General features: G+C 44.5%; 2 protein-coding genes across 4 annotated transcripts in view; both read right to left on the bottom strand.

The window, feature by feature from the left end:
• LOC138745755 (glycogen synthase kinase-3-like) overlaps window positions 1-1,531 on the bottom strand; it is a 54,208-nt gene extending 52,677 nt beyond the window's left edge. The window contains exon 1 of one of the 3 annotated variants that reach the window (XM_069903030.1): window positions 337-1,531. In XM_069903030.1, the coding sequence (XP_069759131.1) occupies window positions 337-390 (54 nt within the window). In that variant the 5' untranslated portion in view covers window positions 391-1,531. Of the gene's footprint in view, window positions 1-127 lie in introns of all 3 variants that reach the window. The other 2 variants (XM_069903028.1, XM_069903029.1) reach the window with 2 other exon arrangements.
• LOC138745756 (uncharacterized) overlaps window positions 1-13,485 on the bottom strand; it is a 404,057-nt gene that overhangs the window by 319,447 nt on the left and 71,125 nt on the right. The window lies entirely within an intron of this gene.

The raw sequence follows: 13,485 nt of genomic DNA, 5'->3' as shown, positions 1-13,485 counted from the left end.
AGTGAAGGGAATATCTGGATACAACAGGAGGAGGAGAAAAGACTTGCAATGGTCTTCCTCTTTGTAAATAATTTGTAAATAAAGTCAATTTTGTGGGGGGGTGGGGCGGGCAAGAGAAAAGCCTTACTCAGTCAACTTTGCTTCATGAGATACATTCTCCGATCCAGGACATCTCTTCTGCACCCGCTCCAAAGTACAAGGTCAAATTTATTACCATTGGATAGCACAAGTACGACCTGAGAAATAGGGTTTCTGGGGTAAACACATGCCAACACACAACCAAGCCCTCACACCAACAGACAAATGATACATGTGCAGCACGTCCAGAAAAATTACTTGATATTGTTGAATAAGTAGCAGAGTCGAGGAGTATTTGTATGAGCAGCTCATCAACTATTGTTCCACATTTTCCCTGCCCAGAGGGAGAAGTTGTTCTTGGGCCTGGAGGTACTGGCTCTGAAATTCCCAGATCTCTTTCCCGACGGGAATAGCTGGATGATGCTGTTGGCCGGGTGAAGGGGTCCTCGATGATTTAGTCAATGATCGTAGTGGATCACATTGATATTTGGGGTGGTGGGGGGCAGGAGTGTATCCCCAGTGTTGCTCTTGGCCACTTTAGGTCCTGTGGATTGACCTCTGATATTTTTTTAAAATATAATTTATAAATTAAATCCACAAACATTTCACAATTAATAATAACACAAATCAAACGCAAATACGTGTCATAGTTAAAAGAAAGAATAAAGAAATCCCCCCATAAACCACCCCATTCCCCTCCATCACTTTGCTAAAAGAAAAAGAAAAATGAGGACAAGGGACCCCCAAACAGGAGCACCGATTACTTCAACATGTCTTTTCATAAACTGAGGCCTTAAGGAGAAAGGGAATGTCAGAGCCTCATTTAAATATTTAAACACACCCTTTGTAAATATGGGGTCCATCTGCTTCTAGAATATATGGTTATAGTGGCCTGCGACCGGGACGAAACCCATTACACAAGATGGCTTATGAACGCGGTGACTGAACAGACCCTGTGAGAACCAACAAACTTCATCCCAGGTGACATCCTGCACGGCGGGAAGCAATGAGCAATGGCAGGAACACCCACTACTTCGAGGCCGGTGCTGCAGTCTCGAAAGACCTGTCGTCAGCAGCGGGAGAGTATATAAGCAGAGCTGCCAGTTCAACAAACCCATCTTCGACTTCTTGGGTGTGTATCGTTCATTCCACACTTCACGGTTAAATATGCTGGATATTGGTGCGAAGCAAGAGACTTTCAACATCGACCACCTCAAGCCAGCACATCTGGACATTATCAAACTGGTCTCAAGTCAGCCCCCACGACGCAGATATAGGCAACCGAAAGCAGCGAACAGCGCTCCAATCACTACTTCTGGGGAGGTGGGGGTTCATGCTAACTGGGATGCCACCCTGTACACAAGATGGTTGACGAACTTGGTGACCGCACAGAGTCCACGGGGACCAACAACTTTTGTCGCAGAGGAAAAACCGCACTGCAGGAATCAACAAAGGTGGGAGCACTGACCAATTGGAGGCCGGCACGACTGTGACATCACTCCAGCAACAGCAGTGGGGAGAGAATTGAAGTAGAGCTGCCAGTGTAATAAAGCAATCTTTAACTTTGATTTCTTGAGTTTGTGTCCTTCTTTCCACCCTTCACAGTAGCGTGCAAGCTCCAATTTCACATCGAATGGTCTTGTTCATCTTACATCAGGAGTCATGTGTACAGTTTCCTTATCTGAAGCGTGAGAAGTGCACAAAGATCGTCAGACTTGTTTCTGGGGTGTTTTAAGCAGATGATAGGAGGAAAGTTTGAATATGGATCTCTTGGTCGTTGGAAAAAAGGAAAATGACCTTACAACATTATGAGAGGACACAGCAGCACGGATCGAGAGAGGATTGTTATATAGAGAATTTAGGTTAAAATGACTTAAGTTAAAATGTGATGATTAATCATAAAAAGGGAAGCCAGAACGGACAGGGAGCTTACTAGCAGCCAAGGACACAAGGTTCAGCTGGATATGTTTTTTTAAACATATCTTTTCATGGTCATAGTGAGAGACATGCTGGAGACAAAAGATTGATAAGAAGGGTGAGAAACAGAATTTAGTGTATGTAGAGTTCGCAGCGTACGTAACGAACGTGATAATTAAAAATGCAGTTATACTTAGAATGCTTTTGCAATACTAACCAATTAAAACAGTATTAATAAGAAGGGGAAGGGCAAACAATAAGGGCATAAAAATCAATGCACTGTATGTATCGGGGCTTAACTGGTGAGAAGCCAGTTGAGTCCAACTCTGCAGACTTGTAAATAATGCTTGTCGTGTCATCAGTTTTAAAGAGACTCATGTGTGAGAAGTTTTATTTCTGACAAATGGGCTTCGTCCGGGATCTACACTCCGGCCGTGAGGGGAGGCGAGAAGAGGGACATCGGAGGCGGTGCACCCCGCTGAGTTCAGCGGCTCCTAGTCCCTTGCTCGTCGCTTCGGGCGGCTTGAGCGAGTGGTATCCGGACAAGGTGACACGACAAGACGGAGAGGAGAAGGGTGACGGTTCAATCCCCGGGAAGACATCGGTAAGTGACGACTTACGATTGTGGTGTGGGGATTGGGTAACAGGTGTAACGGGATACACCTGTTTGGAAAAAAAACCTAACGTAATAGATCAGGTATAGAGCTTTTGTCGTGGCGTGAGGACCCTGTTGTGGGACTCTAGGATAGACCCCAGGGAAACCTCGGCGGTAACCGAAGGAGGGTCAGCACCTCCGACGAAGTGCCGAGAAGAGAGGGGTCAACCCCAGGGAAACCTCAGCGGTAACCGAAGGAGGGACAGTACCTCCGACGAGGCGTCTGAGAAGAAGGGAGTAGGGTCCAGAACGAGAGGGTCCTCAGCAACGATAAACAGATCTAGGTGGGAAAATGGGAGGATCAAAATCTAAGGGCTCGTCTGAAAATTCAGGACAATTCCTGGGAGTTCCCCTTGACAGCCCTTTGGGGAGAATGTTTGAAAATTGGGATAGTAAAAGATATCGAGACAAAAACAAGAAAAAGATGGTCCAATATTGTCTCCTTTGGTCGAAACAACCTATTAAAGGTTCCTCGATCTGGTGGCCGAAATTTGGATCTGATGAGGATTGGGTTAGACAAGCATTAAACATATATGTAAATTCGAGACCAAAGGTGAATCAAGAAGAGTCAGCGTATGCATTTTGTTGGGTTCCCTGGCCAGGATCCTTAACAAAATGTTTTAAATTGAGGGTAGCGGGAGAAAAAAAGTGGGAACCTCTGGACAACCTTCCCCCTCCTTACATTCCCCCGGTGCCTACTGCGCCCGAGGAAAGCTCATTACCGGAGGGGAAAGGTGATGAATCTGATTGCCCCGAAAGGGGCCGGGAAAAAAAGGATGAATTAAGGGAGTCGGACCCTAAACTTCCACTGGTAAACCGACCCTGGACAAGATCCCAGACTGGTCCAGGACCATCAAAGTTTTCAATAAGCCTAAATCCCCTGAGGGAAGTTCCTATGGGAGGACCGGGAGGGGGAACGGGATATGTGAATGTTCCCCTAACTAGTACAGAGGTGAGGGGATTTAAGAAAGAAATGAAAAAGTTATTGGAAGATCCTATAGGACTGGCTGAACAGCTCGACCAATTCCTGGGACCAAACACATACACGTGGGAAGAGATGCAGGCAATAATGGGAACATTATTCTCACCCCAGGAGAGGCAGATGATTCGACGGGCTGCCCTCCTCATGTGGGAATATGAACAACCTGGGGACCCCAGACCCCATGAACAAAAATATCCCTTAAATGAACCCAGGTGGGACAAACGAACACCCGAGTGATTGGCAAGTATGAGACAATATAGAGAGTGGACAATTAAAGGGATACGGGAGGCTGTGCCAAAGGGTCACAATTTCACCAAGGCATTTGGGAACCACCAGGGGAAAGATGAGTCCCCTACTGATTTTTTGGAGAGGGTGAGAAAGAATGTCCAACAGTATGCGGGCTTGGACCCTAGTACACCAATGGGTGAACAGCTTATTCGAATTGAATTTGTTTCCAAATCATGGCAGGACATTAGAAAGAAACTAGAAAAGGAGGAGGACTGGAGCGAAAAACCCCTAAGTGACCTGTTAAAAAAGGCGCAAAAAGTATATGTGCAGAGAGAAGAAGATCAAAAGAGGGCGACAAAGGTTATGGTACAGACTATCCGACAGATGAATGCCGAATCCAGAGGGGAAAGAAAACAAAACCTTCCTCTAAACAATCCAAGATATCCAAGAGAGGGAAGACCCCGGAGGTTCGTTAAGTGCTATTACTGCAATGAGGAAGGACACTTTAAGAGGGAATGCCCCCGATACAAGAGGGAATTGCGTGCCCTCGAACTTATGGAAGAAGATTAGGGGGGGTCAGGGGTTCCAAATGTTAGGGACCAAGTATAAGAGGGAACCCCTGGTAAAACTAAAAATTGGTCCCAAGGGAGAAGAGGTGGTGTTTATGGTGGACACAGGAGCGGAACGAAGTAGTGTAATAACTGTGCCAATCGGAACTGAGCCTGTAAAAAGTAATTTGACAATTTCTGGGATAGAAGGGGCTCCCAGAATGGTATCAATAATTCCCCAAGTAACAGTGAAACTGGAAGAAAGAGAAGGGGTACAAGACCTCTTGTTGTTACCGTCGGCTGGATTTAACCTCCTAGGAAGGGACTTACAGGCTCTCCTAGGTTTGGGTGCTCTCCCTGTGGACGGAGAAGTGCGAGTCCACCTCTGTGCTCTAAAGGAAGAGGATGAACGGCAGATTGATGAGAGAGTCTGGTATAAGGAGGGAAATCGAGGAGGTCTGGACATCCCACCTTTACATGTCACATTAATACCAGGTCATCAGCTGGTAAGGAAACGTCAGTATCCTATTTCTTTGGAAGGGAGAAAAGGGCTACAGCCGGTAATTGAGACTCTAATACGAGACGGACTATTAGAAGAATGCATGTCACCTTATAACACCCCTATACTCCCAGTGAAAAGTCAGATGGATCCTATCGCCTAGTTCAGGATCTAAGAAGTTTGAATGCTATTGTTCAGACCCGCCACCCAGTGGTGCCTAATCCCTATACTATTATGAGTCGGATTCCCCCAGACCATGAGTGGTTTAGTGTTATCGACTTGAAGGATGCCTTCTGGACGTGTCCATTAGAAGAGGAAAGTAGAGATATGTTTGCGTTTGAATGGGAAAATCCATGGACAGGCAGACGGAGACAGCTTCGGTTGACTGTATTGCCCCAAGGGTTCACTGAATCTCCAAACCTGTTTGGACAAATGCTAGAACAAATCCTGGTGGACTATCCACAATCTGATGATTCCCAACTAATGCAGTATGTGGACGATTTACTATTATCAGGACCCAAGGAACAAGAAATGAGGGGAGATACAATTAGACTCTTGAATTATCTGGGGAAAAAGGGTCTACGGGTGTCCAGGAACAAGTTACAGTTCGTTGAGAGAACTGTGGTATATCTGGGACACCAGATAAGTAAAGGACAGAAACGGATTACCCCTGAACAGATTGCGGGAATCACTAGAATGCCGTTACCCCGTAATAAGAAGGAAATAAGACAATTCCTGGGACTCTTAGGTTACTGTAGGTTATGGATAGAGGACTACTCAGCTTTGGTGAAGTTTATGTATGAAAAATTGACAAATGAAAATGAATATCCATTGAAATGGACCCAGGAGGAGGAGGGATGGTTCGAGGACTTGAAGCATCGCCTGACACGAGCCCCAGTACTCACTCTGCCCTCTTTAAAACAGCCCTTCCAGCTATTTGTCACTCATAACCAAGGAACAGCTGTGGGAGTTTTAACACAGGAAAAAGGCGGTCAGCGACACCCAGTGGCTTTCCTTTCCAAAATGATGGACCCAGTGTCTCGCGGATGGCCGACGTGTATCCAGGGAGTAGCGGCTGCTGCTCTGTTGGTAGAGGAAGTACGTAAACTTACTTTTGGAGGAAAGATGACTGTGTACACCTCCCATTCTGTGAGTGTTTTATTAACACAAACTGCCCATCGATGGCTGACTGATTCTCGCATATTAAAGTATGAAACCATTTTAATGGTCGGAGAAGATCTACAGTTTGCAAAGATTAATAGCTGCAACCCAGCTCAGTTTTTATACGGCAGTGAAACAGAGAGAGAGGTGGAGCACGACTGTGTCGAGTTGACAGATCTTCAGACCAAGACCCGAGAAGACCTTTGCGATACTCCGCTGGGAGAAGGATATGAATTCTACATTGACGGCTCCGCTAGATGTGTTGACGGAATGAGAAGAAGTGGGTATGCTATAATAGAAGGAAATACTTGGAAAGTAGTAGGATCCACGAGACTACCTGGAAGCTGGTCAGCACAATCCTGTGAACTATATGCCTTGCAGAGAGCCCTCAGAATACTGGAAAAGAAAATTGGAACGATTTACACTGATTCCAAATACGCATACGGGGTAGTGCATACCTTTGGTAAGATCTGGAAGGAGCGTGGTCTAATTACATCAAGAGGAAAGGAATTGGCACACGAACAGATGATTACTCTGACTTTAGAAGCCTTGACATTACCCCAGGAAATAGCAGTGGTCTACATACCAAGCCATCAAAGGGGAGATACCCCGACAGCAATTGGAAACAGACTGGCTAATGAAGAAGCCAAAAGGGCAGCCATGCAACAAGAAGTCCGTTTGCTGACCTTAATCCCAATAAGACAAGGCATAAAGAAGGCTCCCATTTTCACTGCTAAGGAAGAAAAGGACATGGCTCAGCTGGGCGCAAGCCAGCTGCCTGATGGAACATGGAAGACACCAGATGGAAGAATGGTTCTAAATAAAGAAATAACTCGCAATATTTTAAAACACCTGCATCATCAGAGCCACTGGGGCACCCAAGCCTTATGTGACACAGTGCTTCGAGAATATGTGTGTAAGGGAATCTACACCTTGGCCCAACAGGAGGTGCAGAATTGTCACCTATGCACAAAAATTAATAAGAAGGTAATGAGGACAGGGACCATGGGAGGTCAACCATTAGCCATACGCCCTTTTCAACGTATCCAGATCGACTTCACAGAGTTACCTCAAGTCCAAAGATGGAAGTATCTGTTGGTGATAATAGATCACTTTACCCGATGGGTGGAAGCCTTCCCAACAATAAATGCTACAGCCTCTACAGTAGCTCGCCTCCTCCTAGAACAGATAATCCCCAGATATGGTATAATGGATTCTATAGACTCAGACAGGGGTCCACATTTTTCTTCAAAAATCCAGCAATTGATTTGTAATGCATTACAGGTCTCTTGGAAATTGCATACCCCTTGGCATCCACAAAGCTCAGGGAGGGTTGAACGTATGAATGGAACCCTAAAAATGCAATTGACAAAATTAATGGTGGAAACTAAAATGCCTTGGATAAAGTGTCTGCCCCTGGCTTTATTGAGAATTCGTACTGCCCCACGAAAAGATGTAGGATTGTCCCCTTATGAAATGATGTTTGGGCTTCCCTTCTGGAGTACAGTTGAGGGGTGTCCCACCTTGGGGGAAGGGGATATATTTGTTAGGAACTATTTACAGGCACTGTCACGCTCTCTTACAGATTTACGAAAGAGAGGACTATTGGCACAAACACCGCCTCTAGACTTTTCTTTACACAAAGTGGAACCAGGAGATTGGATCCTCATCAAGACCTGGAAAACTGAAAAATTCCAGCCCCAGTGGGAAGGTCCATACCAAGTTCTCTTAACTACAGAGGCTGCAGCACGAACAAGAGAGAAGGGGTGGACGCACGCATCCAGATTTAAGGGACCTGTAGAGGCGCCTCAGGACCCTGATACGAACTCAGATTGGACTTGTGTTCCTGGAGAAAAACCTCTTACCTTGCGATTTCGCAGAAAGACTTGATTCACAATGTTATTGTTATGTTCTTTGATTTTTCTTAGTTTGCCTATGTCTTTATCAGGTGTGAAATGTAAGAAATGCAGAGACACAGTGGTCCTGTTTCAGGACCACATTTGGGGAAGAAAGGAGGGTAATTTTATTTCCCATACCTCAGTTCCTGAGAAATGCTGGGCAGAAAATACCACCCAACATCCATATACCCCTTGTGTGGAAAAAGAAGGAAATAATATGGGTCATTATATACAGATTCCTAATACCACTCCTTTCCCTCTTAACGGTTGGAAGGGTGACTCAGGCCCACCATGCCCTGATGGACTCTGGTTTTGCATACACCAGCGTACTATTCCAATGAAAAGTTCCACTCCACACTCGAAAGTGCCTGCCCCTTTAAGACAGCCGGACTTAGTTCGAGTCCATCCAAATAACCATGAAAGTTTCGGTCATGCAGTTGGGGGAGATAACCTTTTTGTAGATCTTGCAACTAAAATTGCAGGAACTTTTAATGTAACCAATTGTTGGGTCTGCGGGGGTCCACGGATGTCAGAGCAATGGCCTTGGTGGGTGGAGTCCCTCAATTCATTGACCATGATTTCCCGAATATGGACAACTAACCGAACGAGATCAAGAGAAACTTGGTCTCTCTCTAACGTCCCCTCTGGTTTTTATTGTCTCTCACGAACCGGCAAATACCCAGTAGGAAAAAGTCCCTGCAAGGCTGTATGGATTCGCATTTCGCCTGGTATTTTCACTTGGTTTCCTAAACCCCTGACTTGGTTCTTATCCACTGTTTTTAAAACTAATTGCCTACCCCTGTCTAATAGCAGTATTCAGTTTTGGAATTGTACCAGTTCCACCATCACAGGACCATACCAGTCAAACCCTGTTCTTAAAAGAGTTTGGGAAAGGGGGTATGGAGTATCCCCAAATGGATTATTCTGGGTATGTGGTAATAAAGCTTATACTCGTCTTCCCTCACAGTGGAGTGGAACTTGTTTCCTTGGAATAATCCTCCCAGAATTTTTCCTCCTACCCCACGATCACGGTCATAAATTAGGAGTGAAGGTTTTTGATACATTACACCGTCAGCCCCGCTCTAGCACGGTACATTTGGGACAATGGGGAGATGATTGGCCTCCAGAACGCATAATTCAATATTATGGTCCCGCTACATGGGCTCAAGATGGATCCTGGGGTTATCGTACTCCTATTTATATGTTAAATCGCATTATTCGCTTGCAAGCAGTCCTTGAAATTGTTACAAATCAAACAGCTCTAGCCCTGCAATTACTTGCATCCCAGCAAGGTCAAATGCGCTCTGCTATGTATCAGAACCGTCTGGCCCTAGACTATCTCCTAGCCACAGAAGGAGGTGTATGTGGAAAGCTTAATTTGACTAACTGCTGCTTACAGATTGATGATAATGGCCAAGCCATTCGAAAAATCGCTGATAATATTCGTACTTTGTCCCATGTACCGGTTCAAACCTCACATCCTTTTGCAAAATTAAATTAGATAGACAAATGGTTTGGAGGAACCTGGTGGCGTACCTTATTGTGGGTCATCGGAGGTATTTTATTCCTCCTACTTGTTTTGCCCTGTATTATTCCCTGTCTACGCAGCCTGGTGATTTCCATGGTCCAACAGGCTATGCAACCAGGGGGACTGGGAGACCCCGTTAGAATTTTACTTCAACACGAGATTAATTTATCATGAAACGTTTCTCTTCCCCGAGTTAAAATCCCCATTCATATATATATAATACACACATTTTAAAGAGAGAAAGGGGTGGATTGTTATATATAGAGAATTTAGGTTAAAATGGCTTAAGTTAAAATGTGATGATTAATCATAAAAAGGGAAGCCAGAACGGACAGGGAGCTTACTAGCAGCCAAGGACAAAAGGTTCAGCTGGATATGTTTTTTTTACACATATCTTTTCATGGTCATAGTGAGAGACATGCAGGAGACAAAAGATTGATAAGAAGGGTGAGAAACAGAATTTAGTGTATGTAGAGTTCGCAGCGTACGTAACGAACGTGATAATTAAAAATGCAGTTATACTTAGAATGCTTTTGCAATACTAACCAATTAAAACAGTATTAATAAGAAGGGGAAGGGCAAACAATAAGGGTATAAAAATCAATGCACTGTATGTATCGGGGCTTAACTGGTGAGAAGCCAGTTGAGTCCAACTCTGCAGACTTGTAAATAAAGCTTGTCGTGTCATCAGTTTTAAAGAGACTCATGTGTGAGAAGTTTTATTTCTGACAGTACGTTGAGTTAAAAACACCGTAATACTTCCCTGAACAACACACCTCTCTCCGAAAACCAACAAGAACCTTCCTGAGTGGTAATCATTTACCTTTCGAGCACCAAAGCCTGGTGAACTTTATATATGTTCAATTATGTGCACAGTATATGAATGGACTGCAACAAGTGGACTTGGAGGAATGAGAAGTGAGATTGGACTGTGAACCAAAGAACTTTTCTGAACTTACACACACATTACACACATGTGCACTTAGAATTAGAAGGGGGGTAAGTTAAGTAAATTAAGTTAAAGTATTAAAATAGTGATAAGTTAAAGTGTAAATCGTGTTCATGTTTAAAGATAATTAATATCAGCTTTTGTTTTAGTCACCATTTGTCTTGGTGAATATCTATTGCTGCTGTGTTTTGGGATCCTCTGGTCTCGTAACACAGCAACTTCAGGTTATGATAATAGTCCAAAAAAGGGACCCGGCATCTTTTGAAAATTATTAATTGACTCTTCAATAATTTTTTGTAAATATCAACAAAACATAATATAATTTAACTGTTGTGTTTGTGTCGTTGGAGAAGTGCCTTTCCATTCAATCAGAATTAGAGTTTTGGGTGCCGCATTTGAGAAAAGATGTGCTGGTGTTGGAGAAGGCCAGAGATGATTTACTGGAATGATATCAGGAATGAAAGGATTAGTGTATGAGGAACAATTGTCGACTCTTCGACTGTACTAGTTGGAGTACAGAAGGATAAGGGGGACCTCAGAGGCATTTCAAATGCTGGAAGGCCTGGACAATTAAAAACAACATTTGTTAAAGTATCCCTTTGTCTTGGTGATTTCCTATTGCTGCTAGGATTTGGGGTCCTCTGGGCCTGTAACAGTCCCAAGATGAGGTCTTCTACTCCAGGACACCCAAAATGTCTTATTTCTTCAATAAATGCAGTTTTCTCCATACTGTCTTTGATAAAGTCTGCACCCGTATCTCCAATTCTCTTTCTGCCCTTACCCCACCTCCTCTCCAGCCGAACAAGGACAGAATCCCTCAGGTTTCTCACTTACCACCCATCAGCTGCCACATCTGACACGTTAACCTTGAACACTTCCAACTTCAGCACCATCCTCTAACCTGCTCCACTCAGATCCTCTTTTCACAGGGGCACATCTTTCTGTGACTCCCTCGACGGCACTTTCCTCTCCACCCACCACCACCTGATGCACTTCCCATTGAAACCGCAGAAATTGCCAAACTTGTCCCTTCCTATCCTCTCACCTCCATCCAAGGCCACAATCAGACCTTCCAGTTGAGGCAGTGTTTCACATGCACCCCATCCAACTTAATCTCCTACATTTGGTTGACTCAGTTGACCTCGATATCAGCAAGTCCAAATAGAGACTGGGTGGCCATTTTGCTGAACACATGCGCTCTGTGGATCTAAACTTGAGCCTCCTGTGGCCTACCATATCAATTCTCGAACCCTTCCAACAACATTTCTGTTGGCCCCATCCTTCACCAAGGTGAGGGTAAACAATCTTAAAGAAAACACATTATATTCCTCCTGGGCAGCCTTAAACTCTATAGCATGAACACGAATGTTTCTAATTTAAGCAGCCACTCACCTCTGTCTGATTTCACTGTCTCCATCTCTTGATCTACTGCCCATTTGAATATAATTACTCCTTTAAGGTAGAAGAGTCGACATGGTGTTTTTCCTATATACCTTGCCATTGAACAACTGGCAAAATTAAGCGGCAGTTGTTGCAGAATGAATGGTGTTATTGTTCAAAATCTGCCTGTGATCGAAAGTATTCTTGGACTGAATAGACATCTGGGCCAAATGGCTATTTAATGATAATCTGTACATGATTGTACATCCTAAAGTACAATGACTACTTCTATCCACTAAAGATTGTTAAAGAGCAAGAATAGACAATACAATCACGTAAAATTCCCATCCATACAGCACACGTATTAATACACAAAACAATCACACTTCCTTATTGGTCAGGAAGTGCCTACACTTCCAAAGGAGACTGAGGAGGTCAAGGCCAACGGCTCTCATCCTGAAATTTCACAGGAGCGCAGTTGATTCTACTGTCTGGCTGCATCATTGGATGGTCTAGTAGCTGTAAAACATCAGACAGGAATGATGCAAAGAGTTGTGAGGATCACTGGGGTCTCCTTTTCTTCTGACGATGACATTACTGGGAGTGTTGTTCAAATAGGGCTCAAGGAATTGTACAAAGACCATTTCCATGCAGTGCTCAGCATCTTTAACCACGTCCATCATCAAAATCAGGACTGCCAGGCTGGGGAATAGTTTCTTCCCACAGGGTGTGAGATGGATGAAAAGTATCTTGTAAGTGGGATAATCATCCAAAATATTTATATATGTAGCGGCTACTTTGATAGAGCTACTAAAGGAACACACATACACCAGGTTAGTCAACAAAAGACTGCTTTATACAAACTATACAGGCTTATTTTATTTACAGCTTGTCCCGGGCTCCATGGGTCAAGGTGGGACATTATTATTTGTTTGCTGCTGATCCACGGGACCACAGGTTTAAATTAAGCCCTGTGAATGTTCCGCACCTTCCGGCAAGAGAATCCACAGATCAGCGTTCCATTCTTTGGCACGCAGCACCACGCGAGGGTTGTCAATTAAATGGATGAGTACCCAGCTCTTTGCCTTATGATTTCACGCACCCGCCAAAGAACCTTGCCCACTCAGCCCACTAGACAGCTGCTACACCAACCCCCCCCACCCCCACCCAGAACCCGTCACCAGAAACTGAAACACCAGCTGCATGCACCTGAGGTGGACCCCCTCGCCGTCTGGGCTTGGGGCACTGAAGAGGTGAAGCGGGATCCACATGGGCAGGCTTGAGTCTGTCCACATTAAACAGCTGTGAATGCCCACCAATGTCCAAAGTATAAAGAACCCCATCTATCTTCACCACGTGGAAAGGACCCTCATACAGTCATTGTAACGGAACTCCTGGGATAAAAACAAAATCAATATCCAGGAGTGGTGGGGGAACATTCTGCTTAGAGGATCCAAGCCAGTGGTTAGGAAAAGGTTTGCTGATCGCGACACCATGTCGAAGCTGCTGAAGGATGTTCAGATCAGAGTTGGTTGTGAAATGAAAGTCCCATGAAACTGTAAGGACCGTACCATAAACCATCTCTTCGGACAATGCAGACCTATCTTCCTTTGGAGCCGTGCACACTCCCAATAGAACCCAGGGCAACTCATCAACCTAATT

Source organism: Narcine bancroftii, chromosome 11, assembly GCF_036971445.1.
Source record: "Narcine bancroftii isolate sNarBan1 chromosome 11, sNarBan1.hap1, whole genome shotgun sequence".
Lineage (NCBI taxonomy): Eukaryota > Metazoa > Chordata > Chondrichthyes > Torpediniformes > Narcinidae > Narcine > Narcine bancroftii.
The sequence above is the reverse complement of the archived record's forward strand: the minus strand, read 5'-3'. Positions and strand labels throughout refer to the sequence as shown.